Below are 19,463 nucleotides of genomic sequence, written 5' to 3' on the forward strand. Positions count from 1 at the left end.
AATACTACAAGGATGGGCACAATACTACTGGGCACAATACCACAGGATGGGGTACATTACTACAGGCCACACAGATGGGGACATTACTACAAGATGTTGGCTAAGATTACTATATGATGCTGCTAATTTTGAAACAATATTACAAAAAGGTGATAAAATTCAAAATAAAGCATAAAATTTATTTTTTTTGCACCATTAAAAATGCTTTTTTATATATAAACTTAACTAAACAAAAAAGTGCAGGTTTGTTCTAATAAACAAGCAAAAAATGTTCAAAAAAGTGATCTAAAGATGTATAGAAAAAAAACGTGGATTCATTAAAAATGTCACTTTGTCCTGCAAAGAATGCGGCCCCTCTCAATTTTTTTTGTCTATATGCGGCCTATACATCCAGCTGAGTTTGAGACCCCTGATCTAATATGGTTAATATATTTGTTCTTTTGCAAGTCTCTAAGCAAACCTAGGTGTGTGCAGTATGTTGGTGTTTATTGGATTCAGTTACTTTAGGCTTCTTTATGGTTATTACATACTTATGTGAGAAATTAAGCAAAATGTAAAGTGAATCTGTCATATTAAAAATTCAGTATAATACAGGCATTGTGCTATATCACAGGAGGAGCTAGGCAGAGTGGTATATATGTTTGTTGAAAATATTCAGTTTAACTTGTATTTTTTTCATTATTTATATGTCTGTTCATTCTGGGCTTTTCAGACATTTGGGCACTCCAATTCAGTGTATGAAAGCCTTCTTTGTATAAGTGTATATGCATAGATAAAATCCGTCACTGTCTGACTGCTTGACTGAAAAGTCCAGAATGATCATAAATCTAAATTAATCAAATACAAATTATACTTAATTTTTTCCCTCAAATATAGATGCCACTCTGCTCAGCTTTTTTGCACTATAAGTGATGCCTGCAGATTGGACTGCATTTTCAATTGCATGGGTTCTTTTTAACTGTGAGTTACCTGATTAGCAGTTGAGGAATCTGGTCTGAAGCTCCATACAGGAAAGGAATCTAGGATAATTATAGACTTTATGAACAAATAATCAAACAGTGATGTACTGCAAATGATGGCAGACCATGCAACCATTATGGGGCCCGTGCCCCCACCCAGTATCACACTTTCAATTGTATAGGCATTGCAGATGCTGATACAGTTGAAAGTGTCGGGCCCTGGGCACGCTGTGTCGGTGCATTACCTTCAGGGACTCCGCTGTCAGTCTGGATCTTGTCACCGGTAGGAAATCTTCTATTTGTCGTGACGCCACTCTCAGTATTGCGGTCAGTGGGGACCGCCACTGCAGGTTAAGGGAGGCCTGGGGCTGATGGTGAGTGCAGTTAGTTGGAATTGCCTCCTGAGAGTGAGGCAAGCCCCAGGACCCTGTGTAGGTGTGTAGAACCACAAGGCGCAGAATAACTCCACACACGCAGAATGTCTTTCAGGGGTTTTACTCACTTCAGATGGCAGGGTGAGTAACCCGGGCGTAGCTGGGATGAACCAGGCTGGAACCAGGTATCCTTCAGGCTGACTGTCGATGGTGACTACCAACTCGCCTTCCTTAGCCCTTGGTGGTTTGGGGTAACCCCGACTTTTAGTCCCTATGGGGGTCACCCAGGGAAGTTGCTGAAGCCTCTCTCCCCTTCGGTTGCCGTTTGCTTGTTGCCTGGGCCAGATCACTCCAGCTGCTTGCCTCCTGTGAACTATGGGCCCTAACTGTGGCTACGTGGCTGCGGCTTTTAGGTGTTGTGGTGTGGGCTTTGAGGGCCCCACACCGGCAGGTTTAGCAGGGAAAGGTGGATCTATCCCCGCTCCGGGATCTGCCGCCCGTTTGGGCCTGGTTCTCCCTAGCAGTCTCCTTACTTCCCACTCCGTGCTCTCTCTCTAGCTGAAGATGGGTTTCGGGTAGCACTCCTAGGTGACCGTTCTCCCCCGTCGGTAGCCACTGCGCGGACGCTGTCAGACTGCAACAGCCCCGGGGTCTGCTCCTCTCTGAGCTCCCTGGACTCTGCACTGAGCCGGCTCACTGCTCCTCCTCTCCTGTTCTTGCCTACGCCACCTAGCAACCAGGCTCTCTTACCACACCCCTTGAGTGGAGATGGAGGCTTTTGGCCCCCTCCACTATTCCAGTGGAGGTGAAGGCTTTTCCCCCTCCTGGGATCCCCAGGGGTCCTCTCAAAGGTACATGTGTGAGACCTGATCACTATGCGCCTGTGTAGTCACACCTCGGTCAGCCTTCTGGATTACCTGTTTGTACTGTCCCCAGCATGGGTGCAGTACTCAGTGGTGCCTGACCAGGTCAGGGGCGCCACAAAAGCAATGCTGAAAGAGGGAGGGGGGTGCTCCCTCTCTCACCAGTCACTGTGTCTGCGCTCTGACGTCTGCATGCTACTATCTGGAGGAATATTGGGGCTGCATAATACTATATGGAGGGCTATGGCAGCTGCATAATACTATATGAAGGAATATAAAGGGTGCATAATACTATATGGTGGACTAAGGGGGCTGGATAATACTATATGAAGGACCATGGGGGTCTGCATAATACTATATAGAGTACTATGGAGCTGCATAATACTGTATGGACGACTATAGGGGCTGTATAATACTATATGGAGGACTATGGGGGCTGCATAATACTATATGGAGTAATAAGGGGGCGGCACGGTGGTAAAGTGGTTAGCACTGCAGTCTTGCAGCGCTGGGGTCCTGGGTTCAAATCCCACCGAGGACACTATTTGCAAGGAGTTTGTATGTTCTCCTCGTGTTTGCGTGGGTTTCCTCTGGGTACTCCGGTTTCCTCCCACACTCCAAAGACATACAATTAGGGACTCTAGATTGTGAGCCCCAATGGGGACAGTATTGCCAATGTATGTAAAGCGCTCTGGAATTAATAGCGCTATATAAATGAATAAAATTATTATTATTATATAATACTATATGGAGGAATGTAAGGGGTGCATAATACTATATGGAATACTATGGGGCTGCATAATACTATATGGAGAACTATGAGAAACCAAGGAAAAAATTGTGAAAACATACCCTGCTGTAACTAAATAAAAGCATAGTGCATATAAACATAGGGTACTTAGTAAACACTGTTTTTAATCAAAAAAAGCATAAAGCTATCCCACCAAATGTCAAGGTGTACCCAGTTGGGATACTACCTACACTCTCTAATATTAAAACCTTACCATGGGTCTAAAATAGGCCTCAATGTGGCTAAGGGCTGAGAGCGACCGGGTCCCAACAGGACACACACAGTCAGGGGGATTCACAGAATGAAATGTCCAGCTCACTGAGAAGGGGGCCACTCCCTGTTTGTACTGAATACAAAAAAAACTGTACAACAGTACAAACAGGGAGTGGCCCCCTTCTCAGTGAGCTGGACATTTCATTCTGTGAATCCCCCTGACTGTGTGTGTCCTGTTGGGACCCGGTCGCTCTCAGCCCTTAGCCACATTGAGGCCTATTTTAGACCCATGGTAAGGTTTTAATATTAGAGAGTGTAGGTACTATCCCAACTGGGTACACCTTGGCGTTGGTGGGATAGCTTGATGCTTTTTTTGATCAAAAACAGTGTTTACTAAGTACCCTATGTTTATATGCACTATGCTTTTATTTAGTTACAGCAGGGTATGTTTTCACAATTTTTTCCTTGGTTTCTCTTTGTCTTATTGCCAGTGTGAACATGGTCTCCATGGTCATACCATCTCATACTCCGGCTCACTTTTTTGTTTGTTTTTATGGAGAACTATGAGGTCTGCATTATACTATATGGAGGAATATGCGGCTACCTTATATTATATGGAGCAATATGGGGTGCATTATATTATATGGAGGAATATGGGATGCATTATACTATATGGAGGAATATGGAGCTACATTATATGGAGTAACACCAGGGTGCATTATTTTATATGGGGAACTAGGGGTGTCCATTATAATACATGGAGAACTATGGGGAGTGCATTAAACTATATGAAGGACTAGGGGTGCATTATACTATATGGAGGACTATGGGGGTACATTATAATATATGTATAATATATGGAGAAATATGGGGAGTGTATTCTAATATATTGAGGACTGTAGGATGCATTTTACGATATGGAGGACTATGGGGTGCATTATACATTATGAAAGACTATGGATAATGTATTTTAATATATGGATGACTGTGGGAAGTACATTATAATATATGAAGGACTATGAGGTGCATAATAATACAAAGAAGACTATGGGGTGCATTAAATGATATGGAAGACGATGTGGGGCCCATTATACTTTATGGAGGACTAGAGGGGAGCATTATACTATATAGAGGACTATGTGGGGCCCATTACTATCTGGAGGACTAAGTGAGGCCCATTATAGTATATGAAAGGCTTTGTGGGGCCATTATATTTGGAGAGCTATGAGTAAGCCTTTATATTTTATCTTGAGTTATTTGAGGGCCACTATAATGTATGTAAGCATAGTGTGAAGGTATGTGTGGAGCGGAGGGCTGTGTGGGGGCCATTATATTATTTGGAGGATATTAGGGGCCATTATACTCTATGTAAGCACTTTATACTGTATGGAGGGTTGTGTGGGGGTCACAGTTAGGGATCGTACTGTGTTGGGGTCACTATTCATTGCTGGGGTAGTTGAAAGAGGGTACAGTAGGGTCATCATACTGTGAGTGTGGAGGGTACTGTGAAGGAATTTATTGTGGGGTATCATACAGTGTTTGTGGGGCAATTTTGTTTCCACCATACTTCATGGCTGTAATAATAGGGGAATCTACGGGCTTCAATAGGAGAAAAATTGCTTTGCAATGGCTGTAAAGTTGAGAAATATGCTCTTCTGTGACCCAGTTGAATATTATTATTTTTTGAGGGGGGTTGGGGGGACAACTAGAAATTCTGCTATGAGGCCACAGGATTTAGATGTATGTCCCTATACTCAACTATTAATGTATTTACTGTGCAATAGTAATAATGTTCTCTTTATTTTGCATTCAAGGAACTGAATTTCCAGCTTTTGAAGTTGATGTTTATCAGCGTGTTGGTCATGTAGAATTCCCTCTTTCACCTGATGGAGAAGTGTCTGCAGTTGTACACCCTTCCCTACAAGTAATTATCAATTACAGTTGTTCATATTATCTTCACATCTTTTAAATATCCTATTTAAAGAGTTCCTGTGACATCTCTGGAAATAACAGTTGTACGTCCGGCAGCTATGAACATTTTTCCACTGCAGTCAATCACTGGCTGCATGGGTGACCAATGTGTACCCACTTCGACTAGTGATTGGCTGCAGCAGTCACATGTAACAATTTAAAACAGTTTCACATTTAGAATAAGTAGATTTGCAAGTATTTGCTTTATTATGTGGGACTATCCTATATTGTTCATGACCAAATAATCATGTCCTGGTGTCCCTGCCTCTTATCTACTTGGGTCACATGCCGCAGTTTTTCGCCCGCCCCCCTGGTTTTTAGGGAGCAGTCTCTAGATGCGGCTCTCTAGTTTTGTTTTCGGCCTCAGGGTGTTACTTCCTTCCGGCCGTGTTCCCAGGGGGCGGGGCTTCAACTTCGCGCCCTTTCTCGGGGAAGAAGACGCTGGGTTGTCATTTTTCGCGCCCAAAAATGGCGACAAAAATGGCGGCTTTTCAAAATTTTTGCAGCTGAGCACCGCTGACAGTCCAGAACAAGTCACACTTCCACCAGGTAGGTGGATGGGTTACAATCCTGTTCGTGATGCCAGTTTTTGAGGTGTGCCGCCGCTGTGCCAGCAGCCCGGCTGCTCGGATCCGGATCCGCAGTGTGGCTCGAGGGATTCTACCGGACCCGGGGGTCGTGCGGACACTTCAAATAAAAGGGGACATATTTGTACGGGATTTTCCGTAAACTGTCTGTGATGCCACCCACAATGTGTGGTGAGATGTGGCACCACCGCTGCTATTGTGGGGCCCACTAACCTGGGTGACGTGCGCCTTGAAAATGCAAGCTGCGGTGTCAAGATCCCGTTCCCGACATTTTCCGTGATCTTTGGCGCCAAAACGCCATCTTCCTGACCAAAAGCGCACAAAGCTGAAGCCCCGCCCCTCGTCCTGAGAGCGTGGCCAGAACCGGACGTTCCCGGGGTTCCCCAGCGCGAGAGTGAGTGGCTGTCGAAAAAACCAGGAAGCGTTACGGGATGTAGCAGTGGAAGTGGAGCAGGGATGCCAGGACTCTGCCATAAAGTTCTTGAACACCGCAGAGGCAAGATGGCGGCAGCAAGGGACTGGTCACCAGAGGGCACTGCTCCTGGGACCACGACCTGGATAGAGCAAGAAACCGAGCAGCTCTGCAGGAGGATGAAAACGCAGTTTCTGTACATCCTGGAACATTGGAGGAAATAGATGAGGAGTCTGGCTGTGGCGGTGCGGGCCCATGAGATTGAGGTCTCACAAGAGGAGCGGGTAAGCAGCTACCCAGTCCCGGTTGACCCGGCCTGCCCGGCCGCAGGATTCGGTCTGCCCCTGACCGTTGCAAGCATCTGGCCACCATCACCCTCGCCCTCGGCGGACACCGAGCGGCTACCACCAACATCGGCAGAGGAACCTCCAGTCCCCATCTATGAAACGCAGGCTGCAAACCCCCTGACCTTATCACCAGACAAGGCCGCGACAGAGCTTGTCCCAGTACCGGCCCGACCAGACCCGGCCACATTGCCGGGTCCGTACCCCGATACGGAGCACCCGGACTCTGCAATCCCGGCTGTGGAATAGCCAGCTTCTTTACTCACCGTAGCGGAGGCAGAGCCTGTGGAGAAGCCAGATCCACCGCAGCGCGGCATCCTGGTGTCCGCAGGGGCCGCTGGAGTCCACTTGCAACCAGTGCCAGTGAGGGAGGCGAGGCCGGACGCCAACGCCCCTTACTGGGAAAGAGAGCAGCAATGGCTGCATCTAGAGATCACCACCAGAGAACAGCGACAACGGGAAATTGCTGCCCGCACTAACCGAGAAAAAGACCATTTGAGGAACGCCACCTTCCATGCCAGAGGGCCATGGTACCGTGGCCTGGTCGAGCGCTTTGACACCATTAAGGGATGGGGGTTCATATTATGGAAGCGGGCCTCACGGCTGTAGTGTTAGTTTCCCGGAGGGATGTGAAGGAGCACCTCCCTAGAGGGCACCCAGGTCGGAACCTGGAGCCGGGAGAGGTGGTCTTCTATTGCCGCCATTGTGGAGAGCGGGACTGGTATGCCCTGGAGGTAAAGAAGCTTGTCCTCCTGGATAAGAAAGCTATGCCACCTCTGCCGTGAATTATGGGCTGTAATGGTAGCGGAACCTGGCTATCTAGTTTCAATGTTATGTTTTATACTGAGTTTATTTTTCTGAAAATGATAAGTAATGTTTGAAAATGTAAAAAAAATGCTGATTATCCGGGAAAGTCACCTGATTTTCTACTAATTATTAAAAAGTTAAATATGGACTGTGGCTGCGGGACTGGCAGCAGCCAGCACGAACTTGTGCCATTGTATATAGTTGCGCCTCGTGCGCCCACCAGAGTCGTCTTTTGAACCTCCAAGACTTCAACCCTGTCATGGAACCCAAGTAGGAAGCGGCGGGTGTAGGTTGTTTGGGTGACGGGTTGAAGGGATAGGAACAATGGGAACGGACTGTCGGAGGAAGGGGCTGCAGTGGAGTAGGCTGAGCCACCGACTACCGCTACAACCGGTAGCATTCCCATGGTTCTTTTAATTAAAATTAACTCTAAAGTGGGCTTTACACGCTACGATATCGTTAATGAATTATCGTCGGGGTCACGTTGTTTGTGACGCACATCCGGCGTCATTAACGATATATCGTAGCGTGTAACACTTATGTGCGACCTTAAACGATCGCAAAAGCGGCCAAAATCGTTTGCCGAGGAGAGGTCGTCCTGAAACAAAAAAATCGTTTTCTTCTCATTAGCGATGTTGTTCGTCGTTCCTGCGGCACCACACATCGCTGTGTGTGACACCGCAGGAGCGACGAACATCTCCTTACCTGCCTCCATCGGCAATGCGGAGGGAAGGAGGTGGGAGGGATGTTACGTCCCGCTCATCTTCGCCCCTCCGCTTCTAATGGCCGCCTGCCGTGTGATGTCACTGTGACGCCGCACGATCCACCCCCTTAGGAAGGAGGCGGTTCGCCGGCCAGAGCGACGTCGCAGGGCAGGTAAGTCCGTGTGACGGGGGTAAGCGAGGTTGTGCGACACGGGCAGCAATATGCCCGTGTCGCACAACTGACGGGGGCAGGTACGATCGCAGCGTGTAAAACCCGCTTAAGAGTTTTTGGTTAAGTAACGTTCACGTAATGTGCCTCCCCTGTGTGGGATGAGAAATTGTGAATTAAAAAATGTTCTTCTTCTTTTTTTTCATTTAAACAAAAATAAACCTCTGGATGTCCTGTAGCTCGGGGACGAGTTACGTTTAACCAAGGGGGAATGTGACGCCCCTGGACTAGTCTGGGCATCACAGGGTACTGCACGCTCTTTACCTCTTAGTGTAGGACTCAACCCCCCTCGGTTCTGGGTTTCCAACCTATAGTACTGCCTCCATCAGCATCCAAAATCCCAACCACACCTCACACTGCACCCTGTCAGACACACCAGTGGGCTGCTGAGCTGGAATAGGGCCACTCACCTAGGAGTCATGCAGACTGGTGGCAGGGAAGTAAAATAGAGGAGTGGTAGCCTCGAGCAGCGAGGAGCTGGGGAGTGTGTTGCTCCCAGAGAGTTAAAGGTTGGGTTGCAGATGGTGGTCTGGGCCCGGAGGAGTTGGAGACCCGGTCGCAGGATATTGGGACTGGGTGCCTAGACCTTGTCTTGAAGGACGGTCAGCAGCCCAAGTCAAATAACCTGTCCGGGACTGAAAGCACGGCGGGGTAATGGACCCTAGGTCGGGGAGAAGCTGCAAGCAACCCGGCAATTAACCTGCGGAGGATAGTGACTTTATGGACTGTCCCCAAGAAGCTTAGAGATCAGGGGCACTAGCGCAACGAGGGGGGTAGGGTTTTCCAACACACGCAGCCCACAGAAATCCCAAGCGTGAGCCCTTGAGAGCACAGCTCCACTACCACCAGTAGGGAGCGGGGCCCGGACAGCTTTATGCCTATGGGGCCACCCGAACACTTCTAATTTGTGTATGGAGGCAGGCTCCAGACCTCCCGGCAGTACTATAAGAGGCGGATACCCGAACGGGCTCCCCCTAGAGGGCAGCGGCACCCAGAGACTTGGTTTACCTTATTGTCAGAGTCTGCTTTTCATCAGCGATGCAGCCTGAGTGAGTACACAGTTCTCCCCTGCTTCCAAGAAGCCCTGCGCTCCCCTGCACCACACTATCCAGAGTCCCGGGGCCTTCTCTTCCCGTGGAGGGAAACTTTATTTGGCTGCGCCCATTCCATTTCCCCCGGGTACTCGCAGAGGCAGTAATCCCCATTACCGCACACCACGGGTGGCGTCACAAACTCTCTCCCTCCCTTGTAAATAATGCCCCCCTCTTTTCCATTTGAGAGTGGCCCCAAGCCCCCGGGTCTGAAGACACTCAAGCCACGAGTAACCATCCCGGACCCGAGCGGTTCGACTGCTGCAGAGGGGCGGCACAGGGACACTTTCAAAGTTTTCCCAATTTTTCGAACTGACTGACCTTCATTTCTTGAAGTAATGATGGCCACTCATTTTTTTTTACTTAGCTGCTTTTTTCTTTCCATAATACAAATTCTAACAGTCTATTCAGTATGACTATCAGCTGTGTATCCACCAAACTTCTGCATAACACAACTGATGGTCCAAACCCCATTTATAAGGCAAGAAATCCCACACCTGTGAATTGAAAACCATTTCCGGTGACTACCTCTTCAAGCTTATCAAGTGAATGCCAAGAGTGTGCAAAGCAGTAATCAAAGCAAAAGGTGGCTACTTTGAAGAACCTAGAATATAAGACATATTTTCAGTTGTTTCACACTTTTTTGTTAAGTATATCATTCCGCATGTGTTAATTCATAGTTTTGATGCCTTCAATATGAATCTAGAGTAATGAAAATAAAGAAAACTCTTTGAATGAGAAGGTGTGTCCAAACTTTCGGTCTGTACTGTATATTTTATATATAAATATATATATATATACACACTAGCTGTAGTACCCCGGGATAGTAACGGTCTCTCTGTCTCTCTCCCAGTCTCTCTCTGTGTGTCGCTGTCTGTCTCACTGTCTGTCTCTTTCCTTGTCTGGCTGTTTCTATCTCTCTGTCTGTATTTGCATCCGTCTATCTGTCTCAATCTCTGTATCTGTCTGTCTGTCTCTCTCTCTGTCTCTTTGCCCGGCTGTCTCTTTCCCCGTCTGTCTCTTTCCCCATCTGTCTTTTGGGCATTTGTCTCTTTGCCCGGCTGTCTCTTTTCAGGGCTGTCTCTTTGCCCATCTGTTTCTTTGCCCGGCTGTCTCTTTGCCCGTCTGTCTTTTGGGCATTTGTCTCTTTGCCCGGCTGTCTCTTTGCCCGTCTGTCTCTTTCCAGGGCTGTCTCTTTGCCCGTCTGTCTCTTTGGGCATTTGTCTCTTTGCCCATCTGTCTCTTTGCCCATCTGTCTCTTTCCAGGTCTGTCTCTTTGCCCGTCTGTCTCTTTGGGCATTTGTCTCTTTGCCCGGCAGTCTCTTTGCCCGGCTGTCTCTTTGCCCGGCTGTCTCTTTGCCCGGCTGTCTCTTTGCCCGGCTGCCTCTTTGCCCGGCTGCCTCTTTTCAGGGCTATCTCTTTCCAGGGCTATTTCTTTGCCCGTCTGTCTCTTTGCTCGGTCTGTCTCTTTCCAGTCTGTCTATTTGCCCGTCTGTCTCTTTGGGCATTTGTCTCTTTGCCCGGCTGTCTTTTTGCCCAGCTGCCTCTTTTCAGGGCTGTCTCTTTGCCCGGCTGTCTTTTTGCCCAGCTGCCTCTTTTCAGGGCTGTCTCTTTGCCCGTCTGTCTCTTTGCCCGTCTGTCTCTTTGCCCGGTCTGTCTCTTTCCAGTCTGTCTCTTTGCCCGTCTGTCTCTTTGGGCATTTGTCTCTTTGCCCGGCTGTCTTTTTGCCCAGCTGCCTCTTTTCAGGGCTGTCTCTTTGCCCGTCTGTCTCTTTGCCCGTCTGTCTCTTTGCCCGTCTGTCTCTTTGCCCGTCTGTCTCTTTGCCCGGTCTGTCTCTTTCCAGTCTGTCTCTTTGCCCGTCTGTCTCTTTGGGCATTTGTCTCTTTGCCCGGCTGTCTTTTTGCCCAGCTGCCTCTTTTCAGGACTGTCTCTTTGCCCGTCTGTCTCTTTGCCCATCTGTCTCTTTGCCCGTCTGTCTCGTTGCCCGGTCTATCTCTTTGCCCGGTCTGTCTCTTTGCCCGTCTGTCTCTTTGCCCGTCTGTCTCTTTGCCCGTCTGTCTCTTTGCCCGTCTGTCTCTTTCCAGTCTGTCTCTTTGCCCGGTCTGTCTCTTTGCCCGGTCTGTCTCTTTGCCCGGTCTGTCTCTTTGCCCGGTCTGTCTCTTTGCCCGGCTGCCTCTTTTCAGGGCTGTCTCTTTCCAGGGCTATTTCTTTGCCCGTCTGTCTCTTTGCCCGGTCTGTCTCTTTGCCCGTCTGTCTCTTTCCAGTCTGTCTCTTTGCCCGGTCTGTCTCTTTGCCCGGTCTGTCTCTTTGCCCGGTCTGTCTCTTTGCCCAGCTGTCTCTTTGCCCGGCTGTCTCTGTCTGTGTTTGTCTCTCTTTATCCGTCTCCCCACCGACATCTTTTTACCTCACACATAAGCTTGTTATACTAACAGTTTATTTTGTTGCTATAGCAACCACTGACAGTTGCTATTTAGAGCCTGCAGCTCCCAGCTCCATTCAGTTTAATGGCTGCAGGATTTTTGTAGAGTAACTGGAAAGCACAGGGTTAAATTTTCCTGCCCAAACATAGTCTATGTTCCCTGGGTCACATGGGGCGCCTGTGCAAAATTTCGTGATTGTAAATGCGACAGTGCAAATTCCTTTAGCGGACATACACACATACATACACACACACACACGCTGAGCTTTATATATTAGATATATATATATATATATATATATATATATATATATATATATATTTTCAGCCGGCAGGTGGTGTTTGCTGGGAACTATTAATTTGTGATTGGTGAGGATGTATTACAAAAACGGAGTTTTTCCAAGAGTGGTGGTGGGACTGTGGAAGGTTTCAGGGGTAGAGGCGGAGCTGGACTGAAGCCTAGGTGGAGTCTCAAGGGGGCCCGAAAATGTTGTCAGTATTAGTAATGGGCCTTGAAATTCCTGGTGGCAAACCTGTCTACACTAGTAGAACAACTGAGCTCACTAATTATCTCCAGCACTGTGCACATGGTATTAGCACAGCACATAAACAACAGAAACTGGGGCAAAGGCAGAGAGCTGGTACTGGACATGTACAGTGCCTACAAGTAGTATTCAACCCCCTGCAGATTTAGCAGGTTTGATAAGATGCAAATAAGTTAGAGCCTGCAAACTTCAAACAAGAGCAGCATTTATTAACAGATGCATAAATCTTACAAACCAACAAGTTATGTTGCTCAGTGAAATTTTAATAAATTTTCAACATAAAAGTGTGGGTCAATTATTATTCAACCCCTAGGTTTAATATTTTGTGGAATAACCCTTCTTTGCAATTACAGCTAATAATCGTCTTTTATAAGACCTGATCAGGCCGGCACAGGTCTCTGGAGTTATCTTGGCCCACTCCTCCATGCAGATCTTTTCCAAGTTATCTAGGTTCTTTGGGTGTCTCATGTGGACTTTAATCTTGAGCTCCTTCCACAAGTTTTCAATTGGGTTAAGGTCAGGAGACTGACTAGGCCACTGCAACACCTTGATTTTTTCCCTCTTGAACCAGGACTTGGTTTTCTTGGCTGTGTGCTTTGGGTCGTTGTCTTGTTGGAAGATGAAATGACGACCCATCTTAAGATCCTTGATGGAGGAGCGGAGGTTCTTGGCCAAAATCTCCAGGTTGGCCGTGCTATCCATCTTCCCATGGATGTGGACCAGATGTCCAGGCCCCTTGGCTGAGAAACAGCCCCACAGCATGATGCTGCCACCACCATGCTTGACTGTAGGGATGGTATTCTTGGGGTCGTATGCAGTGCCATCCAGTCTCCAAACGTCACGTGTGTGGTTGGCACCAAAGATCTCGATCTTGGTCTAATCAGACCAGAGAACCTTGAACCAGTCTGTCTCAGAGTCCTCCAAGTGATCATGAGCAAACTGAGCCTTGACATGATGCTTTGAAAGTAAAGGTACCTTACGGGCTCGTCTGGAACGGAGACCATTGCGGTGGAGTACGTTACTTATGGTATTGACTGAAACCAATGTCCCCACTGCCATGAGATCTTCCCGGAGCTCCTTCCTTATTGTCCTTGGGTTAACCTTGACTCTTCGGACAAGCCTGGCCTCGGCACGGGTGGAAACTTTCAAAGGCTGTCCAAGCCGTGGAAGGCTAACAGTAGTTCCATAAGCCTTCCACTTCCGGATGATGCTCCCAACAGTGGAGACAGGTAGGCCCAACTCCTTGGAAAGGGTTTTGTACCCCTTGCCAGCCTTGTGACCCTCCACGATCTTGTCTCTGATGGCCTTGGAATGCTCCTTTGTCTTTCCCATGTTGACCAAGTATGAGTGCTGTTCACAAGTTTGGAGAGGGTCTTAATTAGTCAGAAAATCCTGGAAAAAGAGATAATTAATCCAAACATGTGAAGCTCATTGTTCTTTGTGCTTGAAATACTTCTTAATACTTTAGGGGAACCAAACAGAATTCTGGTGGTTTGAGGGGTTGAATAATAAATGACCCTCTGAATAAACTTTTCACAATTTAAAAAAAAAAATAAAAAAAGAAATAACATTCTTTTTTGCTGCAGTGCATTTCACACTTCCAGGCTGATCTACAGTCCAAATGTCACAATGCCAAGTTAATTCCGAATGTGTAAACCTGCTAAATCTGCAGGGGGTTGAATACTACTTGTAGGCACTGTACGTGGAGAGTGAGTTATATTTGGACTGTTTTTTTATAGCTGTTACAGCCTATGAAAATAAATTTTCTGCACAACAATTTTAAACACAAACATATTCCTAACACATTAAGCTATTGTCTGTTGTAGATGTCCCATACTCCTCAACATGAAATTACAACACAAAGTCAGGAGGTTATGGAAATCAAAGTATAGATAGACATGTCAATCATATGCAAATGGTGAAAAAATGAAAACAATATTTTCCAAATAACCTAATTTATTCAGTATCAAGTATGAGAGAGAAGTGAAAAAATCCTCACACTTCCATGCTTTAGTATGTTATCAGTGGGGTAATTAATAGTTGTCTGAGGAATGCTGTGCCACGCTAAATGATCCTGGGCCCATAAGTCATCAAGATCTGCTGCTGGCAGCTCCCTTTGTTATTGCCGATCAATGACATTCTAGCTGTGTTCAATGAGAGACAAGTCCAGAGACGCTGCCTGCCATGGTAGCATATTTAGGCCATGGATGCTACTCACAGTAGCACAAGCATTATGCAGCCTGGCATTGTCAGTTTGTAAAATGGCTCTTGAGCCACTTTGAACAACATCAAGTCTGACAATATCTTGCTCCTTTGCCACTTAAGAGAAATGGAAAAAACACTGGTTCCATGACCAACTCAATATAATCTTGAGCTGTTACTGTATCTCAAATAAATACCAGGAGGATCCAGCTACCAGAAACAAACATTATGCCAACCCAACACCATAATTCAAGGAATAGGACATGTGTGTTGTTCCCTGTTGAAGGCCTCTTCATAGCATTGCCCTCGTGATCTCCAGATCAATCTCTTGCTATTATGGTGGGCAGTGTAGTGCATAATGAAACTGCCCCAGACTGTGCAGCAAGGGGTTAACCCCAATGCTGTTTTTGTCCAGCCCCCTCTCCCGTCCAGGCCCTGCTCTTCCTGTGTTTGGGAGAGGACTCCGTCCTGGCCCCTCCCGAATTCCCAATCCCACCTATAGGGTGTAATTTCTACCTATATATTGGGGTCTGGGCCGGTGTCCGGCCTCTTCCTCCTGGTATCCCAGGATCTGGAGCAGCTCTGCCTGGTGGAAGCAGGAGAAACCCGATGGACCTTCACATCCTTGAGACGCTGCAGGCCCATGCGTGGCATGAAGGTTAGGGATGACTGGCTCATTTATTTGTGGAGCTCAGCTCTCCTCAGTCACAGATAAGGGCTATGTTGCAGACAGCTGCAGCACCTGCCCGGGAAGTGTTTCTTCTCCTAGGTGCTTCCCTCGGGCCCCTGCTCCACGTGCATCCCTGTTTTTCCTGCCACTGCCTTTAGCACTGCAGGCAGGCTTTAATAAACACCTCACAACTGTTGCTCCCTCAGCCCCCCTCCCTGTTGTTTTCACACAGCACAGTTTGCTCCACGCCCCCTTCATCTCCCCTGCAGCTCCCAGCATGTCTAGTGCATTAGCATCACAGCAGTATTACTTTAACCCCTCATATACTGCCATGGACAATGACACCACTTCCTCTTCTGCAGGTTTTGGGCAGTGTGTCTGCTCACCAGCCTGTATCCCTGGCCCTCCCCACCCCTAACTCTCCTCCTGTGCTGCATACCTGTGATGGTCTGCCACGTTCTCAATTAACCCTTGATGCCCAAGCTGTCCCCTTCTCCACATCCACAGATACTTTCACAATGTCTAAATCCTTGCAGACCACAGGGGTCCTGCTTATGTCCTACCAGTTATCGGTTCCGCTTCCCCTCTGCGTTGGGCTATGTGCCCATGTGGCGTGTTTTCATGCAGTTACGCTGCGTTCTGCGCTGCGGCGTGGCTGCATGCGTCCTGCGCCCCAGCACAATCTATGAAGATTGTGCATAATTCATGCCCACATGGCGTATTGGAGCGCAGCGCTTCGGCTACTGCCGGGGCGCTGCGTTCTAAGAAGTGATATGTCGCTTCTTTGGTGCGCTCTGCATGCAGCCCCTGCTCTGTCTATGGGGGGGCTGCGTGTGGAGCGCATGAAATCGGCTTTTCAGTACGGACTGTTTCTGCGGCGGTTTGGGGCGCACGTGTGCTGTTCAGATCGCTGCGGAAATTTCTGTAGGGATGGAACGCAGCGTGGGCACATAGCCTTGCATCGGTCGGATCTGCACGATCAGCGTCGCTCGCCGGATCGGTGCAGGAGGCGCTTGAGGCATTCTTCACGTAACTTCTCCCGTACACACAGAAGCCGGCGTTCACATTCATCTGGTAGAAGTCGCCTTTCGAATTCCTTTTGAGGGCTCAAGCGTCTCGAGGGTGACTGATGAGTGTGCACGAACATCTATGGTGCAGCCTACGAGGACACAGAGAAATTGGTCTGCTACTGAACAGCCCGGGGATGTGAGGTATGCCCCTTCCCACGTCAGCGGTGGTGTATCTACGGCGAATTCCACAGAGATGGCATCCACATCAACATCCGGTGTGTTCACGGAGGCTTGGGGGATTAAGGCATTACAGCTCCTTAAGGTGGCATTCTCCATCTTCATTGTTTGAGAGATCGGACGCTTCAAGGATGCCTGGCGGTCTTGTGCTGTCACGTCAGCGGTGGTGTTTTGATGGATACTCCCCCTGTGATAGCATCATGTCGACTAAGTCACGTTTATATTTGTCCCAGTACTTATGATAAGAAACCCAGGGTCACGAGAACGATTAGTAATTGGCTACAGGTTTTTCAGTCCTGGGTCAGAAATATCCCGACCGTGGTCCTGAAATGTTCATTTATCAATACCTAATTTATAGTTCCTATAAACTCACGGTGGTTATGGGTGTAGTTGGTATTATGAGGATTTTCAGCGTCGGCTTGTCCCTACACCCTGGCATTGGTTTGGGTGTCCAAGCCATGGATTTCTGGCTTAGGTTAATGACCATACAGAAGCCAGTATACCACTTTTCAATCCACGGCCACTGTGTCGGGAGCTTCACAAGGTCCAGCCATGGTGGCCGTGCGCCGCCCAGGAGCGTGTTGGTTGTTTAATGATTGACACTTCCGGTTCTTTGGGTTATGCAATACTAGCACGAGTGTTCTGCTTGCTGCGGAGCCATTTGGCTGTTAGATGCCCTCACCCCCCTTCCAAGGTCCTCGGTAAAAATGGTACAAATGTCTCAGACGACCTCGGTAAAGGTATCAGAGATGCCCCTTGTGGCTTGACAAATATCCCAATAAGGATGTGGCTGGTCATATCAGTTTTGTATTTTTCTTTCACTTTATTTATTCCATTTAATTTTCCTAATTGCTCCCTTATTGTCGCTAAAAGGAACGGAACCGGGTAAATTTCAATTGATACACCACCTACTGTATCTCACCCACACGGCGGGTCTGTTAATCATGGTATCCCTCCTGAATAAGCTTTGATTTCTGTGTCTTTTTACAGTATAATTTCCCTTATACGGGAGTTCGGACGTAGTGCACTTTTGCTTAATCTGATATCGAATCTGTGTTTTGTCCGTTACCTGTTCATCCGTACTGTTCCATAGTTTGGGTTGTTGCATGTATGGCAATTTTTATTACAATTCTTTACTTCCCATGGGATGCTTTATGTCATTCCATTATTTTTAACTCTTCAGTTCATTTCTTCAATGGGTGCGGTGGTGTGAGACGGTCTCAAAATTTGTCACTCACTACTTGATGATTTTCTTTAATTGCTCTAGTGACTTCGATGAATGCAAACAATTTTTGACATTTTTTCAGTTGATATTGAGTTTGTTGTCCCTTTGCCCCCAAACAAACGTAGGACACGAAAGATTCAGACCCTGTTTCAATTGAGTGTGGGTTTTGTTCTTGTACGGTGCAGTCTTAAAGGGATTTTCTACATACCATGAAAATACATTCACTTTGTCTAATTGGTAATTCTGTTGGACAATTTTGTTGCTTATGTGATGTTATATTACTGAACCGCAGCATTAGAGAGGTCAGAATTACAGTCCGAGCTAATTAGAATTACAGGCATAGTATAGTTATAAGTAATTGTGTCTTTACAGGAAAGTTACATTGCGCCAAATGCAGTTCACCGCCTCTCATTGTCCACTAGGGGCGCTTCACCCTGACCACAGGATTACGTATTACTTCTGACTTACTGATTTGGTCTCAATTCCTTTTCACCTTAATGAGTGCATGTTCAACATGTGTTCTGTGGTGTCTAACGAGGTTTTATTTTTGCTCACCAATGCGTCTTTTTTCTGATGGTTTTAGCGCTGTTTTTGGCAATCAGTGGTGCCGGGGCACCTGGCCCTCACCTTGTTAACTTTTTGTTTGACTGCTAATTTTTCCTTTTCAGAATCGTTCCCTATTGTCATTGCTGTGGAGTTATGGCACAAGTCACTAGCCAACTGTAATATTTTGCTTGCTGTTACGCTGCATACAATACACATTTGGATCCGAGCATGGCTACGGGTTCTCAGAGTAATGCTCCATATTGATTGTCTCGTTTCTGTTTGCAGGATTTTTCAGCTGGTACCCAATGCCAGCCCGGTGGGTTGCCATTGCCACACCGCTGCGAGATCTTGTCGGGACCAACTCCTGACAGAGATTAGGACTTCAGATCCCCCTTCAAAGTGGCAACTTTATGGATAGGCGTGAAACAGTGGTTAGGTATAGGTATGCTGGTAGCTGGTCCCTCGGTTCTGATAACTTTACCTGTTCGGAGGTTACCCTCTAATATTTGATGCACCTTTATAACTTTGGTTCTTCCGCCTCTGTAGCCCAGAAGCATTTATTTGTATTTTGTTTCATTTTTTGATGGGATGTTCTACATTACTAAATCTTGTTATTTGCAAATCCCTTTAATGGCTGGTTTAAGTCCCACCAATCCATAGATAAGAGGCATCCCAATTTTTTTTTTTACCTGATGCTTCTTCAGTTAATCGACTATGCAGGCTGTTTGTTCAATCCCACAGGAGATATCCCTGTTGTCCACAACCTTTAACTTGGCCTTTTCTGGGCCCTCAGAGTCAGCGAACTCGCCACACCGTCCAAGAATAGTTTTGTTGCCTTCAATTGTGTGCCATACTACTTATTGACCCTTCATGCGTATCCGCATCCAGGAGCCCAAACTGACCAAGTGGCCAGAGATTCTGGGATTAGACTGTTCCTTCCCCTGGCTCTACCTGCCCTTTGCGTTTGATGGAATTTTTGTTTGTCGGTCTACTGGTACCTCACTGTTAGTTTATTAGGATGGTTCCCCCCTTACTAGGTACCAGTTTACCGCTCCTTTTTTCGGTGCTGCCTCACCGCTTGCGGTTTTTTTCACCCCCTGATCACTTTGGGACTCATTCCTTTTCATTGTGGCAGCCACTGAGGCTGCCAGGGCGGGCTTTATCAGACTCTGATATACAGTGCATATTGGTAAATTGCGCTCTGCTTTTTTTGTCAGACATGCATCGCACGATTTATTGCAGGAAGTAACCAATTTTATAGCACA

The 19,463-nt window shown here is 47.3% G+C and overlaps 1 protein-coding gene across 1 annotated transcript in view; it reads left to right on the forward strand.

Moving 5' to 3' along the window:
• The window catches only part of ACY3 (aminoacylase 3), a 486,199-nt gene that overhangs the window by 454,212 nt on the left and 12,524 nt on the right, over positions 1-19,463 (forward strand). The window contains exon 6 of the mRNA XM_075349151.1: positions 5,014-5,123. Coding sequence (XP_075205266.1) covers positions 5,014-5,123 — 110 coding nt within the window. The remainder of the gene's footprint in view (positions 1-5,013; positions 5,124-19,463) is intronic.

Source organism: Anomaloglossus baeobatrachus, chromosome 5 (genome assembly GCF_048569485.1).
Source record: "Anomaloglossus baeobatrachus isolate aAnoBae1 chromosome 5, aAnoBae1.hap1, whole genome shotgun sequence".
Lineage (NCBI taxonomy): Eukaryota > Metazoa > Chordata > Amphibia > Anura > Aromobatidae > Anomaloglossus > Anomaloglossus baeobatrachus.